Genomic DNA, 16,529 nt, shown 5'->3' on the forward strand with positions numbered 1-16,529 from the left:
TCATTTCATTTGTATTGTTTGCTTGTTTTTGTTTTGTTGGTTTGAATCTCAAAATAATGACAATTTTTCTGAAAATAATGACTTATTTGTAACAGAATAAAAGTTAATAGGTCCATCTCAAAATTATGGGTAGTTTTCCAAAAATAATTACTTGGTATTTCAAAATAATGCAGTTTGTATCCAAAAACAATGTGCTAGCATACAAACATAATGAGAAACTTCCTGACATAGTATATAAGTCATTACATTGAGAACGTTTCTCATTATATTGAGACACTAAGTCATTGTTTTGAAATGCTAAATCGTTATTTTGAGGAAGTGTCTTATTATAATAACTTACAGGATCCCTTTTTACTATAATATTAAAGGTGACGGGCTTTCATAGTTTTCAGTTGCACTGTCATGTGGTATTGTAGTTTACAGGAAGTCAGTGAAGGCAGCATGACAGAGTGTGCGTTGGGTCCAGCCCCCGGCGGCCTCGGCTCAACTTCCTGCCTGCCATAACTTCACTGTACACAACACACACAGCAGGCAGGACAGCGCGCACAGCAACGGCTCCAACACCTGATGAACACAAAGCCGTAAGTGTTTTTATTCTCATGAAGACGCATTTGACCTATAAAGCTGCACAGTTCCTCTGCTAGCTTAACGGTAACAGGCCTGCCTCTAACCTACAGACACGGTGACTCTTGCAGTCTCTCGTGCTTAACGAACACCACAGACACTGGATTACTGCACTATAATGAGCAGCGGATATATACGTCTTACCCATATGTGTTTGTTGTCCGTTATGGTCGCGGATATTACCGTCAACCAGAGCCTTCCTCACGTTAAATCTTCATCTCCAAATTAGCACAGCATAGGTCGTTAATACCAGACTGAAGTTATATGTAGACTATATGCTAATTTACAGTAGTCTTTGTGTAAATATTCATAAGCGTCCTTGAATTAAAAACGAACATAGTAACCACAGTTAGCATGGCAAGCTAACTAAAAGAGTGAATAATACCGCCGTCACCCGCACGTGCGAGTGAAATGGATTAAACTTAATGCGAGTTTAGAGCACGAGCTGTCAAAGTGAAGGAGGCGGGGCTTCACTGACTCTAAACAGACCGCAGGGTGCTACAATGTAACCATAAGTGACATTACTGCTGTCAGAATAAGATGACACATTTGGATACTTTCCCTCTGTTATATCAGCTAAATGATGTCATTAAAAGTAGCCTGTAGCAGATACTGTATGCTATAAGTTAAAACTAAAGAGCAGTTGAAAGTGGTATGGTGACAGAGAGAAAAGGAGGTTATAAATAGACGTTTTTCACAGCAGCCATTTTGACATTAAATAGGAGGATAAACAAAGGTGTCACTAATGATAATAATCAAGTTCATTAAAGTAAGAATCAGGGTGTTGCTATTGTGCATAGTGGCTCACTGGAAAGGCTTTGCTCAGGGTTGCCAGGTCTGTGTGACAAAATCAGCCAATTAGCCACTTAAAGTGAGCCCCAAACCAGCCCAATGACAAGTAAAACCAGTACAGACACCAGCCAAATACCCAAAACTCAAAAAATGCCCATACAAAACCATATGCACTTTTTAAAGTCCAACAGCATTGCTATAATTGCAAGATGCAATGTAATATTTACAATATAACACCATAAATGTTAAGTATGCCAGTAAAAGCACTGCCTTGCTCAAGGGCACATTGGCAGGGCCCAGGAGGTGAACTAGCACTTCTCCAAAACACTTCTTTCACCTGTGTAATTACATATAGTGTATTATCATAAATAGAGTATAACTATGAACACAAACTACTCTGTAGCTTTGTCTTTTCAGTTCCTCTTCTATTTCTTCCTCTTCTCTTCCTCCCTGCTTGCCTGGACAACATAAATGTACTGTTTTTACTTCATATGCATTTACTGTAGTTAATGTAATACCTTATCACACCTTATCTTGTTATTTCACTATATTTTAATCATATACTTATAGTAAATACCTGTCTGTATGCATGTGTGTATGTGCTGATCTGCCCTGAAGTCAGTTTGATAGTGTTTGGATATAAACATATAATTTCATACAAAATATGAATCTGTATTCATAGATATTATTCACCTAATTTGCATACAAAATAGTTCGGCAAAACCCGCAGACAAAACATTTTACCCGTGGCAACACTTCAAAAGTAGCCCTATAACTGCAGACCTGGGAACCCTGGCCATGCTGCACTGAATGAAACAGGACGGTAATTGGTATTATTGGTAATACCTGTGTTAACGCTGCTCACAGAGCTCACAGTGAGGTTCTGGAGGTAAAAAGCCATTCATAGTTTGAATGGACTATTATTAGCCATAATGTTGCAGCCATCCGGGTCAACTCAGCATGGCAACAAAACGATGTAAAACTATGGTATATGCTCCATAGAACCCTCAAGTCTGAATGATATTAATCTAGTTTTAAGAAATACATGCTTTATTTGCAATTTTACGTTGAAGTACTACACTACCCACAATCCTAATTTAAAACAGTAATGGCTTTGATTGGTGGAGCTTAATGTTTACATGGAAAAGTTTACTACACTGGGAACAGCTAATACGTCTTGCAGGATAGACCAGTTAGGTAGCTAAGATTATCTAACATGAGTAGAGTCGTTGTGCTACAGTGAATACAATATGTATATACACACATCACAATACAAGATATGACAACACTTATTAACAACAACAACACTAAAATAATGACAGAGGTTACATTCACAAGCACTGTCATTTGCAGTACTTAATGGGATAAGTATTTCCTTCACTCATTCGTGTACACAGTCTTGTATCTTTGCTGTTTTTTTTCCAATTCCAATTTTCCAATCTTGCTTTTTTTCAGATCAGATTGGTGACAATTTGTCTCATAGTTGGAATGCTTGATTCCAGGCTTAAAACTCTTTCTATCAATATGTATATATATATATATATATATATATATATTTGGTAGGGGGCTTTTATACCTTGAATTTGAAGAACAGCTGAATATATGACAGGAAAGAGGGTGGAGAGAGTGGGAGAATGACAAGCAGCAAAGGGCCACGGTTGCTGCAGAGGATTCACAGCCTTAGCACATGTGCCGAACACTTCAACACCAGCCAGACCAACTTAAAACTCTTTATATTAAAAATTCTCAAATGTCGATAGAGTTAAATGGAAAAATTCACTTCTGGAAAATATGGAAAATTTGCATACAATAATGTTAAGATCTTTTTCTCATATCACAAAGCTGATATCTAAAACCCACTGTCATGTAGGTGTCTGCATATATAGGGGATTGGTGATCTCCTATATCTCTCAGTTCAAGACCTTGGAATAGTCCGTTTGTCCACGCTCACCAGATTACCACTTTAAACTGGTATAATGGTGCTCACAGGAGTGTGTGAGTGTCCGATGGCATCTGTGTTATGTAAATTTTGTCATCACAGGGTGTAGGCTCTGTGCGTACATCCTTGTACCCCCCTCATTTGTTGTGTCCGGGCAGACCCGTCCACTGACCTTATCACGTGGCCAGTACAGACGCTGATCTACTGCACATGTATGGAGTTTGTCCTCCAATGGGACTCCAGAAAGTAGCATAACAGAACAAATAGCTGTCTGTGGTGTATGTGTCTCTTCATGCATGTGGAGCTCAACAGTGATGGATTTTCAGTGGCTCCAGCTCTGGAAGTGAATTTCCCAGTCATTATCTCTATTGACATTTCAAAAAATCCTTATATGTAAACTTTTGAGCCTGGAACCAGCCCAGCCAACTATGAGATGAATTTTGACCATAAAACATTTGATTCAGCATTGTAATATGCTAAAATATGTGTTTTGTGTGTGTATATAATAGAGCTGCACAATATATCGTTTGAGTATTGTCATCGCAATGTACATGTGCACAATAGTCACATCGCAGGTCCTGCAATGTAGGAGGCAAACGAAATCATCTAATTTCAAGGGTACCTGACACACACTGCGCGCAGCGATCCACCAGTCACAGTCGTTCTTAATCAGTTTGCCAAAGCAGACCACGCCCCTGCATATGCAGTAAGTCGCAAGATCAGTGCAGGTTAATTGTCCACAAGATGGCAGCAGTAACATAAAGTGCTATTCAAATCATCTGGTGAAAATTCCTCTATTTTTTCATATCGCAATATATATCGCAGGGTTAAAATAAATCGCAATGTCAGTTTTTTCCAATATCGTGTAGCCCTAGTATATAAACTATATTCACTGTGCCATAACAACACTACTACTACAATTAATGCATTGAACTAACCAGCCTGCTAGCAGAACTACCCGTTCGTGGGGGTGGTAAACATTTCCATGGTAACGCTAATTAACAGTGAAATCACAGATCTTGCTGTTAGACTTTTGGATTATGGGTAGTGCAGTACTTGTCCATGACATTGTCAACAAAACAAGGTTGATATCATATGAACTTGTGACGTCTATAGAGGCATATAGACTTTTTTCACAATAGCCATATTGATTTGAAATGATAGGTTAAATGCAGGTGTTACCAATGATACTAATTAAGGTTTAGTGAGCCTTTTCAGTGAGACAACTTGCACAATAGTCACACCCTGACTATAACACTGTTCTGTTCCACAGTGTGCATAAGTCACACTCCCTTCTCCCTGTTTACAGGATGTCAAGTAACTTCCCTTGACAAAACTCCTCCATTTGAAACACCCTGTAACATCACACACACATTTCTGAAAGAAAATATTGAACAAAACAAAACAATTATTTAACAATATTAAGTAATACTTACATTATGTCATCCTGAGTAATCAAGACTAGTAACATTAGTTACAATGACAGTACTTAAAGTTATAAAGTAAAGTAAATAAAGTTTATTTGTCATTGTTTACATATAGCATTCACAGCAACATTCTCACAGGCCAAGGTGCTAACACAGACATAAAAACATAGAAGTATGAAAATAGAAAATTTAGAAAAGCAAACACACAGCCAAAAAAAAGACAGACATCTGGCATACAGGAAAAATTATGGTTACAAACAGGAGTAGAGCTATGAGCTATGAGGTATTTGCCTGCTGGTACTGAAAGCGCAGTGTGCACACCTGTGTGCAATGGAGCAGAGAGAAGAGTTGCCAGAAGCGGGACCTGGAGGGGCTGCTGCGTCTCTGTGCACCTCCACCTTGGAGTAAAAATTTAAGATACATTAAATTAATTAATTATGCCTAAATTAGATATCTTATATATTATTAAATGTTAAATTAAATGAAATTTAATTAATAAATTTATCATTTTAAATTAAATATTTATAAATATAAAATCTAAAAATATCTGTGAGAAATAAAACACCTCCATGGGCTCCATTGTTAATTTTAGGCGCAATGACTGATGGATAATCTTGTCAACTTACAGCAAAGTGAAGATCCGCTTTTCATGTTCTCCCTACACAGTTCACAGTTTCCTTTGAACTGAGCATGTTTTGCTCCCTAGTGTTTTGAGTCATACTTCTAACATGGCTGAATATCCTGTGCAGTCCACTTGGCAAGAAACCACTAGGCGATCAGAACAATCCTATTGTGTGACCTGAAAGGAACAGGGTTAGTATCATTGGTAACACGACTATTTCATGCAAAAATGGCTGCTGTGAAAAAGGTCTATTAGTACTAATTGCTAGAGGTGCAAATTAGCTGCTGAGCGAACCCTAACACATTTAGATTGATGTTGTTAAAATGTCGTTGTTGATACATGAGCATTTTCATCTCTAAATCGATAGGAGAATAACATAAAACACACAACTTTGGACCAAAAATTTAAAAAGAGAACATAATAGCTGGGTTTACAGAAGATTTAGTTGTCAGATAATATGCTAATTTTAATAATAACAAAATTCTATCAGTAATGAAAATATTAGAAAAAGCAAAATGACAGCAGTGAAGCTCTTCTTAGTTTTATCAGGACAAGTTTTATTTTTGATAAGTATAAAGAATCTCTTTGTTAGCTTTCACAGGGGACAGAGAGTTCTAAATATTACCAAGCCTCAAGAGTCTGAGGCAAAACAAGCAGATATTGGGTAGAAGGAATGCTGTGGCGGGGAGAAATGAGTCATTCAGGAAAATGGCCCATGCCGCCTGCATTTTATTTTCCCTCGAAGAAATGGTGTGGTGCCTCTTTGTGCTCCTGCAGTGCCAGAACTCCTCCCTCTCATACATTTTAGTGCTTACTCTTGACTACCTCTGTCAGTTATGTTCTCTTCTCTCAAGGTTTTTCCTCCCAGCTGCATATCCTGAGGGCACTTGTGCAGTTTCTGCACAATGCCTTAATACTGTTGACAGAATTCCTGGAATCTTGTCATTACCGTGTTATTGAAAATGCACAGAACAAGACAGAGGACAATTTATTTACATGTCATCAAATTAGTGGTTGAGTGATATGGTTTTTTCAACAGCTGATGCTGATACTGAAAGAGCAGCGAAGCTGATGCACATTACAATCTAATGTGCAGTACATGGTTATTCTGGTCAGTATCATGTTATTTTAGATGGAATTGTTATTAATTAGCTAATGAAATAGAAAAATATATTGGGTTATGCTGTAGGTTTCAGAATGTGACTGGTATTCAAAGGAGAGAAGGGTGCAGTTTGTCAGAAGAGAGGTCATTTATGCATTATAGACCCTTTTTCTGAGGGTAAAAATTATGTTTTTTGTGGGCGGAGCTTACGTAGAGACAAAACAGTTCCCTAACACTACTACTACTCTGAGGTGCCTCCAGCTTTTCATTTGTTTTTCCTCCAGCTAACACTGTAATGTAATCATGATGCCAATACTTTTCTGTACATTACAGCATAATATAAATTTAATATTTGCCAATAATGGTTTTAGATAAGATTTGCTGTCCTTTAGGGTGACAGAAGAGACTTTTAGAAAAGATGATGGTGACTGAGGGTATTTAGGTGAACATTTACAGCAGGATGCATGAGTTATAGTACAGTGCTCCAAACTAAATTTTTCACCACCTTCCCAAAACTCACAAGGGGGAGCGCTAACATTATTATTTATCGATATTAGTGGTGGACAGAGTAATCAGTCTACCATGAATATAGATGTACAGGTTGAGCAACAAAAGCAGTCTTGCTTGTCTCATCACAGGGTGCATGTCCAGCACTTCTAGGAGCAGATACCTTAAAACCTCAAATAGTGTGAACACATGATGATCTTAAGTAGGGCTGGACCAAATCATATATCAGATTATTTTCACCAGATACCTTGGTATTGCAACAACATTGCAGGAATGACTCTTGGTGCCCTCACAAAATATTAACACAATGAGATTTTTGATAAATGATCATGAGTAATTTGGATATAATGAATAAGTGTGCATAGGCAAATAAATACAACAGCTAAAACTGGTAAGTTCAGTAAATTACATCATGGTAATGTAATGCAGCCTTTATAACCAGGAAAAGACACTTATGCCATATCATAATATAACAATATCCAATATCTAAGACCATATCTAGTCTCATGTCACAATATTGATATAATCTCAATATATTACATAGCCCCAGAACAGATCTTAGCAAAAATCACACCATAATTATTTTAATGTTTTTTCAATGAAAATGAGTATAATGATGTAAAATTTATCACTCCCTCTAATATCAAAATTGCAATATCAGTGAAAAATCCAAGTATAACTGGTTGGAGCCCCCATTGAATCAATGTTTAGTGAAATGATGTAGAAACTTGATTTTTAAAATAAGTACTTATAAATACTACAGTGACTTCTGGGGCTGTGTGAGAGAATTGTCTAAAAACGTCAAACCGGAAGTGACATAGATCAGGCAGACAGGCCAAATTAGATCATAATTCATGTTAATAAATATGGATCCCAGTGCTAGCTTTGACTCTGAAAAGGAAAAATGATAAATGAAAAATGCAGAACAGGGTTAAGAGAAATAACATTCACAGGAGAGAAACTGAGTTGTGGTGTGAGGAGAGTCAGAGGAGAACCAGGCAGGTGTGTTGGTGACACAGCGTTAGCTAACAGCTAATCCTGTGTTCAGCAGCTCATGTTCAAGTATCAGCTTTTATCAGTCCTGTCTCACATCGCCTTGCCTCCTATAAATCCACACACAGCACCACAGCGGTGAGAAAGAGAGGGTGAGGGAGAGAGTGACAAAGGGACAGAGACTGAGAGAGGGGGGGGGGGAGAGAGACAGAGACGGGGGCACCTAACAAACTTGTGTGGTCAGTGTGTGCTGACAGTCAGGCCACTGTTTTAGGTACGGAAGCAGCAGTGAAGTCCCATCTCTTCACCTGCACGAAACACACCCAGGAGTGAGAGCCAGCGCCTGCTCTTCTACTGTCAGGAAAACCGCGGACTCGATGTCCTGACAGGCAGGAGTTTGTCCACCTGTAGCATACACAAAGCAATGGTCACTGGAAGTGAAATGCACTGTAAAACTAGCTAAAAAAACACAAACTCACTGAAAGACAACCTTTTAGACTCAATATCACCTATTTCTGCACGTATGTCTGAGGCAGACTCAGGCATAGCCACTTCCTCTTCATACATAATATGATGCAACATTTGAAAAAAAGCCTTTTTAAGAGCCTTACTCAGACAGATCACAATTTCCTCTGATTTTTTTATGTCCTTATGTCCAAAAAATCCTAAATTAATTTTACACAAGGTTACATATACATTTCAATAAGAAGTTTAACCTGCAAGTTACACTTTAAGCTCTATGATGGATGCAGATCTACAGCACGTGTGGAATGCGTCCGCCAAGTGTGACCCAGAAAGTAAACAGAACTAATACTCATCTGTTGTCCACAGCTGTCTCTGTCTGTGTCTTGGGAGTATAATCCAGCCTTCAGGTTGAAAGCTCTGGAATCAGCATAGCTGAAGTCTGTGGCCCTGCAGCAATTTCATGACCAGTCACAGACCGCATGTCTTCTGGTTTTCATTGTACAAACCAGTTTTCTGACTCCTGTTGTTCTTTTCTGGCCCAGGACTGGTCATGACGCAGCAGGAGCAGCAGGAGTTCATGGAGAGCCTGGAGGCTGCCCTCTCGTGGATGCGCACCATCCAGGAGAGGCTGAGGGCCAACGACAACACGCAGGGGCCCCGAGATGCCCTGGAGGCCCGACTCAGGGAGACAGAGGTGAGATACTTGACTAACTGTTTGACCCTTCATCTCTGACCCCGGCTGCTACTTTAGTAACTCTATCATCAGACTCCAGAGAGGAGACAGCTGCAGTTTCTGATCTTTGGAGCAGGGTACAGGATCTGATGATCCTTTTCTTGTGACCAATTTTAATGACATTTTAGCAGATATCAAGAAATCATGGACACAGACAGTGTCAGGCAGGCAGGCAGTAATTTAATTAAAACTAATTGAGATAGGGCCTCAGTCATACTGTAAATAAAACACATTTCAGTCTAAATACACTATCTTCAGAAACCAAGTGTCAAAAAAGTCTGACGATTTTTTGGAATTGAAAATATTACAGTTTCTTGAATATAGAACATACAAGTCTTCAATTTTCCCAGTTCTATGTATTTTAAATCTTTTGAAATAAAAATCAGTGCATAAAAAGGATAAAAAAGAACAAAACAGACAAACAGCATTAGCAATATGAAACTATTTAATCTTAGGTAAAAAACTATATACAAACCAGTCTTACCAGTTACCAGAATCTACCAGTATTTATTTACTACTGAACAGTTTTCTATTATTATTCTTCACTCACTCACACTCTGTCTCTCTTACACACAAACAGTCTGTCCCCTGTGTTGTATTTCAGTAGGTCTATATGCATTGACCCCATGCACAATTTACATAAAAACAAATGAGTCATAAGTTGACAGTGACAGTAGTGTGAGTAATGCTAATTGTGAGTCTGTAGTGTTTCTCCTGTTGGGACACTTTTACAACCAATTCAACAACTTTCAATGAACAGAATCTGTGCAGTGACTGCAGTCTGCAGCAGACATGTAGCTTTTCCACTGAAAGCATCAGTTTTGACAAGCTATTAGTATGTTAGGCAGACGTTTCCCCTCATTCAGAAGTGGCGGTCACAAAGGTGACTCACAGCGACTTTTATTTTGCATGTTCTGCAGGCAGGGAAACCATCTTCCAACAAGTTTCCCTCAGCATGTTTATGAAAACCAAAATATGACCACACTTTGTTTACTTAAAAATCTCCAGAGCAACGCTGTCACAGTGTTTCGCTGTGTTTTCATTTCCCCAAATAACCCCATGTTGCATACTGCACATAAGTGCTTGTGTCTGGGGGACTGTGGCTGACTCTGATGCTGTTAGACAGTCTTTACTGTGAGGGTAGTAATCAAACATAGTGTTAATGATAGTTAATTTTTTAAATGATAACACTAACTGTCAGGAATTTCAGTGTAGTTAACCAGTAAACCGGTAATCGTTACATCCCTAATAGAGGAACACATAAACAGTGAATAGAGATTATGCAAAGTAAGACGGTGATAAGAAGAACACAACATGAGTTCAAACTGGTGGGTATGTAGTAAACAAGAAACATAAACTCATGTTATATTATGTCAGATTAAAATATTGTATTTCAAGCGCTCGGTGGGATTCACATGTATGTGTTGTGAGAACATAATTTACTGATATAAGATCACAAACATTCATTCATTCATTCATTCATTATCTTCCGCTTATCCGGGGCCGGGTCGCGGGGGCAGCAGTCTGAGCAGGGACACCCAGACTTCCCTCTCCCTGGACACTTCTTCCAGGTGTTCCGGAGGGACCCCAAGGCGTTCCCAGGCCAGCCGAGCGACGTAGTCACTCCAGCGTGTCCTGGGTCTTCCCCGGGGCCTCCTCCCAGTGGGGCATGCCCGGAACACCTCCCTAGGCAGGCGCCCAGGAGGCATCCGATATAGATGTCCAAGCCACCTCAGCTGACTCCTCTCGACGTGGAGGAGCAGCGGCTCTACTCCGAGCTCCTCCCGGGTGACAGAGCTCCTCACCCTATCTCTAAGGGAGCGCCCCGCCACCCTGCGGAGGAAACTCATTTCAGCCGCTTGTATCCGAGATCTTGTTCTTTCGGTCATGACCCAGAGTTCATGACCATAGGTGAGGGTAGGAACGTAGATTGACCGGAAAATCGAGAGCTTCACCTTTCGGCTCAGCTCCTTCTTCCCCACGACAGACCGGCGCAACGACCGCATTACTGCTGCCGCCGCACCAATCCGTCTGTCGATCTCGCGTTCCATCCTCCCCTCACTCGTAAACAAAACCCCAAGATACTTAAACTCCTCCACTTGGGGCAGGGACTCTTCTCCGACCCGGAGGGAACAAGCCATCTTTTTCCGGTCGAGAACCATGGCCTCAGACTTGGAGGTGCTGATTCTCATCCCAGCTGCTTCACACTCGGCTGCAAACCGCCCCAGTACAAGCTGAAGGTCCAGGTTCGAAGGAGCCAACAGGACAACATCATCTGCAAAAAGCAGAGATGAGATCCTGTGGTCCCCGAATCGGACTCCCTCTGGCCCCTGGCTGCGCCTAGAAATTCTGTCCATAAAAATAATGAACAGAACCGGTGACAAAGGACAGCCCTGCCTGAGTCCAACATGCACCGGGAACAGGTCTGACTTACTGCCGGCAATGCGAACCAAGCTCCTGCTCCGATCATACAGAGACCGTACGGCCCTTAGCAGAGGGCCCCGAACTCCATACTCCTGAAGCACCTCCCACAGAATGCCACGAGGGACACAGTCAAATGCCTTCTCCAAGTCCACAAAGCACATGTGGACTGGTTGGGCAAACTCCCATGAGCCCTCAAGCACCCTGCGGAGGGTGTAGAGCTGGTCCAGTGTTCCACGACCAGGACGAAAACCGCATTGTTCCTCTTGGATCCGAGGTTCGACTATCGGCCGAATTCTCCTCTCCAGTACCCTGGAATAGACTTTACCAGGGAGGCTGAGGAGTGTGATCCCCCTGTAGTTGGAGCACACCCTCCGGTCCCCCTTTTTAAATAGAGGGACCACCACCCCGGTCTGCCAGTCCAGAGGCACTGTCCCCAACTGCCACGCGATGTTGCAGAGGCGTGTCAGCCAAGACAGCCCTACAACATCCAAAGACTTGAGGTACTCAGGGCGGATCTCATCCACTCCCGGTGCCTTGCCACTGGGGAGCTTCCGAACTACCTCAGTGACTTCAGCTTGGGTGATGAATGAGTCAGCCTCTGGGTCCCCAGCCTCTGCTTCCTCTACGGAAGATGTGTCAGTGGGATTGAGGAGGTCCTCGAAGTATTCCTTCCACCGTCCAACAATATCCCCAGTCGAAGTCAACAGCTCCCCACCACCACTGTAAACAGTGTTGGCAGGGTACTGCTTCCCCCTCCTGAGGCGCCGGATGGTTTGCCAGAATCTCCTCGAGGCCGACCGGTAGTCCTCCTCCATGGCCTCCCCGAACCTTTCCCATGTCCGAGTTTTTGCTTCCACAACCACCCGGGCCGCAGCACGCTTGGCCTGCCGGTACCCGTCGGCTGCCTCAGGAGTCCCACGAGCCAGCCAAGCTCGATAAGACTCCTTCTTCAGCCTGACGGCATCCCTTACCTCCGGTGTCCACCACCGGGTTCGGGGATTGCCGCCGCGACAGGCACCGGAGACCTTACGGCCACAGCTCCGAATGGCTGCATCCACAATGGAGGCAGAGAACATGGTCCATTCGGACTCGATGTCTCCAGCCTCCCTCGGGATCTGGTCAAAGCTCTCCCGGAGGTGAGAGTTGAAGACCCCTCTGACAGATGGTTCCACCAGACGTTCCCAACAGACCCTCACAGTACGTTTGGGCCTGCCAAGTCTGTCCAGCTTCCTCCCCTGCCAGCGGATCCAACTCACCACCAGGTGGTGATCAGTTGACAGCTCAGCCCCTCTCTTCACCCTAGTGTCCAAGACACACGGCCGGAGGTCAGTTGACACGACCACAAAGTCGATCATTGACCTCCGACCTAGGGCGTCCCCATGCCACGTGTACTGATGGGCACCTTTATGCTTGAACATGGTGTTCGTTATGGACAGACTGTGACTAGCACAGAAGTCCAATAACAGAACACCACTCGCGTTCAGATCGGGGGGGCCGTTCCTCCCAATCACGCCCCTCCAGGTAACACTATCGCCACCCACGTGAGCATTGAAGTCCCCCAGCAGGATGATGGGGTCCCCAGTTGGAGCACTTTCCAGCACCCCTCCCAAGGTCTCCAAGAAGGCCGGGTACTCTGCGCTGCCGTTTGGCCCGTAGGCCGAAACAACAGTGAGGCACTTATCCCTGACCCGAAGGCGCAGGGCGGCGACCCTCTCGTTCACCGGGGAAAACTCCAACACATGGCGGCTGAGCTGGGGGGCTATTAGCAAGCCCACACCAGCCCGCCGCCTCTCATTGTGGGCAACTCCAGAGTAGAAAAGAGTCCAGCCTCTCTCAAGGAGTTGGGTTCCAGAGCCCCGACTGTGCGTGGAGGTGAGCCCGACTATCTCTAGCCGGTACCGCTCAACCTCCCGCACCAGCTCAGGCTCCTTCCCCCCCAGCGAGGTGACATTCCATGTCCCCACTGTGAGATTCCATGTCCTGGGGTTGGGTTGTCGGGGCCCCCGCCCACGACTGCCACCCAAATCACAGTGCATCAGCCCCTTCTGAACCCTCTCGCGGGTGATGGGCCTACGGGAGGGCGGGCCCACGTCGCTCCTTCGGGCTGGGCCCGGCCGGGTCCCGTGGGCAAAGACCCGGCCACCAGGCGCTCGCCTGCCAGCCCCAACCCCAGGCCTGGCTCCAGGGTGGGGCCCCGGTAACGCCAATCCGGGCGACGTAACTGACCCTGGTGTTGAACTTTCCATAGGGGGCTTTGGAACCGCTCTTAGTCTGACCCATCACCTAGGACCTGTTTGCCTTGGGAGACCCTACCAGGGGCAAAGCCCCCGACAACATAGCTCCTAAGATCATTTAGGTTCTCAAACCCCTCCACCACGATAAGGTGGCGGTTCAAGGAGGAGCACACTCACAAACATGTTATGCAAAAAATTCAGTCCAGAAAAAGTTTTTATTTAGATTTTGTGTTGTGATTTTTTTTTTTTGTTGTTGTTGTTGTTTGTTTTTGTCCTTTAATGATCTTTAATGCAAGATATCCAAAAAGTTTGAAGTGTAGGATTTTTTTGTTAATGAGATAATGGTACTTTAATGATGTTCTTTGGGGAATTGGATCATTGGTGCAGCTAACATGATACAAATAAAAATCAGAACTAAGGAGCACTGAGAACAAAAGAACTCTGCTGTCACAGATTTGAGGCAGAAAAGTCACAGAAAATGAAAGAGCTTAATGGGAATGTGGTCTTAATTTTGAGAACTATTAGCACTAATGATACCGGTGCTGCTATCAATCATTTCAGTCAAGTTCTAGGTAGTTTACAGTCATTTGACAGTATTACAGAGGAGGTAAAATTACACACATTCTTTATTCAAGTAGAAATACAGATACTTTTAAAAGACTCTTGTAAAAGTAGAAGTACTCATTCAACTTGAGGCTCTGAAATGTACACAAAGTATAAAAGTAAAAAGATGTCTTTCTTGTCTTATGTCTTTTTTGTTTTGTTGCATCTTTTTTGTCTTGTTACCTGTATTTATTATGTTCTTTTGTTATGCCCTAAAACAAAAGTAAAGGACACATTTTGAAAGGAATAGAAAGTACAGGTATTTGTGTTTAATTGTAGGGAGTAAAAGTAAAAAGTTGTCAGAAAAATAAATTCCCAAGTAAAGTACCTGAAAAATCTACTTAAGTACAGTAATGAAGTATTTGTACTCCTCTGCAGTATCCTTTAATGTTCAGTCTACAGATACTCTGTGTTTACATGTATGGACTGAAATTCTCCTCCCTGTGCTCTGCTGATCGTAGAAAATCCACCAGTCGGAGCATGAAGGTCGTGTGAAGGTGGACATGGCGCTGGTGGCAGCAGAGAGCCTTCTGGACTGTGGAGATGAAGAGCTGAGTAACGACACCCATGCTAAGCTCAAAGATCTCAAAATCCTGTGGGAGGAGACGTGCACCTACATCATCCACTGTCACAGGTGCTGCTCCACCCACTGCACACTCTGTTGTTTGATGTCATTTGAAGGTGTTTGGAGCTCCTCCTGGTTAGTTTGCCCTGAGGCCAGCTTTGAATCCATTCACTGTTGATCCGTTAACGCTCTGTTTTGAACATCATTGGATGTGTGTTTTCAGGTGATGTTCCACACCCACACCATCAAAGATGCGGTAAAGCCACATTTCCATTGAGCATTAACAGTCTGACTTATTATCATTGTTTGGGATTTCCATTGTACTGCCTCACCTTTACACTCCAAATGCAACATGGGTCAAAATACTGACTAAAGTGATTATAAAACAAGTAGAGACAGGGACAGGGACACATACACAGCCAAAAGATATACAAAGTAAGATGAAGATAGGAGAAAAAACAAAGAGAGGAATACAACATGAGTTCAGATTAGTGGGTGGGTATGAAGCAAACGAGGCAAAACTGTGTGTGCAGCCGGATGTGTGTGTGTCTACTGTGTTATCAGGATACTGGGTGTGGTGGGAGGTGTGTGTGTATGTAGACATATATTGTACTATAGGCACTAGGAATGAGTGAGTGCACAATTATCTGTATCTGTTCATTCAACTTAATTCTTTATTAATTATTAGTTCCTGCTTGGAATGGGTGTGGCTTAACTGGAAGTTCAGGCTTGAAAATCATTGATCAAAAGTTGCTATATTTATTATTCATTAGAAAATTATTTGCAGAACAGCTTCAGAGTTGAGCTTCAGATTAGCATTTTTGAACCCCAGAGTAAGAGACAATTCCAGAACAAGTTTTTTAATAAACTTGAATGAATGAACGTCAACAAATCTATGAAGAAACCACATGCAGTATCAGATAACCAATTAGGATTTTCCTCCATCACAAGAGGAGATATATAAACATTTTTAAAGTTCATAATGGCGGAAGGAAGCTCTGCATCGTTCAGATGGCTGGTCCAACAGGTGCTCTTTACAGAAGCAGGTAAAAGTACAAAAAGGCAACAAAATCCAGGAGGTCTTGCTTGAGTTAGGCAGAGAACCCCGCAAGAACACACTCCAGCACTCCGTCTCCTGGTGGAATGATACTATAAATTATTCTTTGTATCAACTGGTATCATCGATACGCATAGGTCTGTTTCTTTGCCTTTGCTTAAAGAATAAATTTATAGTCTCATTTCACCAGAAGACGGAGTGTCAGTGTTTTTCTTTTGTGATTGTCTGCATAACTCAAGCAAGACTTCCTGGATTTTATTGTCTTTATATACACATTTTACTCATACTTGTAAAAAGCACATTATCATTATTATTCTGCACTGATATGACAACTGCACAGCAGCTGTTACTGTACTCTGTACTGTGTAGGACATATTTCATATAGTCCAGAGGTATTTCAAGAATATTTAATGTACAAAACTGGAATAATAAATATAAAAAA

At 42.4% G+C, this 16,529-nt stretch overlaps 1 protein-coding gene across 1 annotated transcript in view; it reads left to right on the forward strand.

Annotated features, from left to right (window-relative positions):
* The first annotated feature begins 363 nt into the window (after positions 1 to 363).
* The window catches only part of syne3 (spectrin repeat containing, nuclear envelope family member 3), an 80,535-nt gene continuing 64,369 nt past the window's right edge, over positions 364 to 16,529 (forward strand). Inside the window, exons 1-3 of the mRNA XM_084742190.1 lie at positions 364 to 581; positions 9,014 to 9,165; positions 14,927 to 15,099. Coding sequence (XP_084598316.1) covers positions 9,022 to 9,165; positions 14,927 to 15,099 — 317 coding nt within the window. The 5' untranslated portion in view covers positions 364 to 581; positions 9,014 to 9,021. The remainder of the gene's footprint in view (positions 582 to 9,013; positions 9,166 to 14,926; positions 15,100 to 16,529) is intronic.

This window comes from Lutjanus erythropterus, chromosome 18 (assembly GCF_056507025.1).
Source record: "Lutjanus erythropterus isolate fLutEry1 chromosome 18, fLutEry1.hap2, whole genome shotgun sequence".
In the NCBI taxonomy this organism is placed as follows: Eukaryota; Metazoa; Chordata; class Actinopteri; order Lutjaniformes; family Lutjanidae; genus Lutjanus; species Lutjanus erythropterus.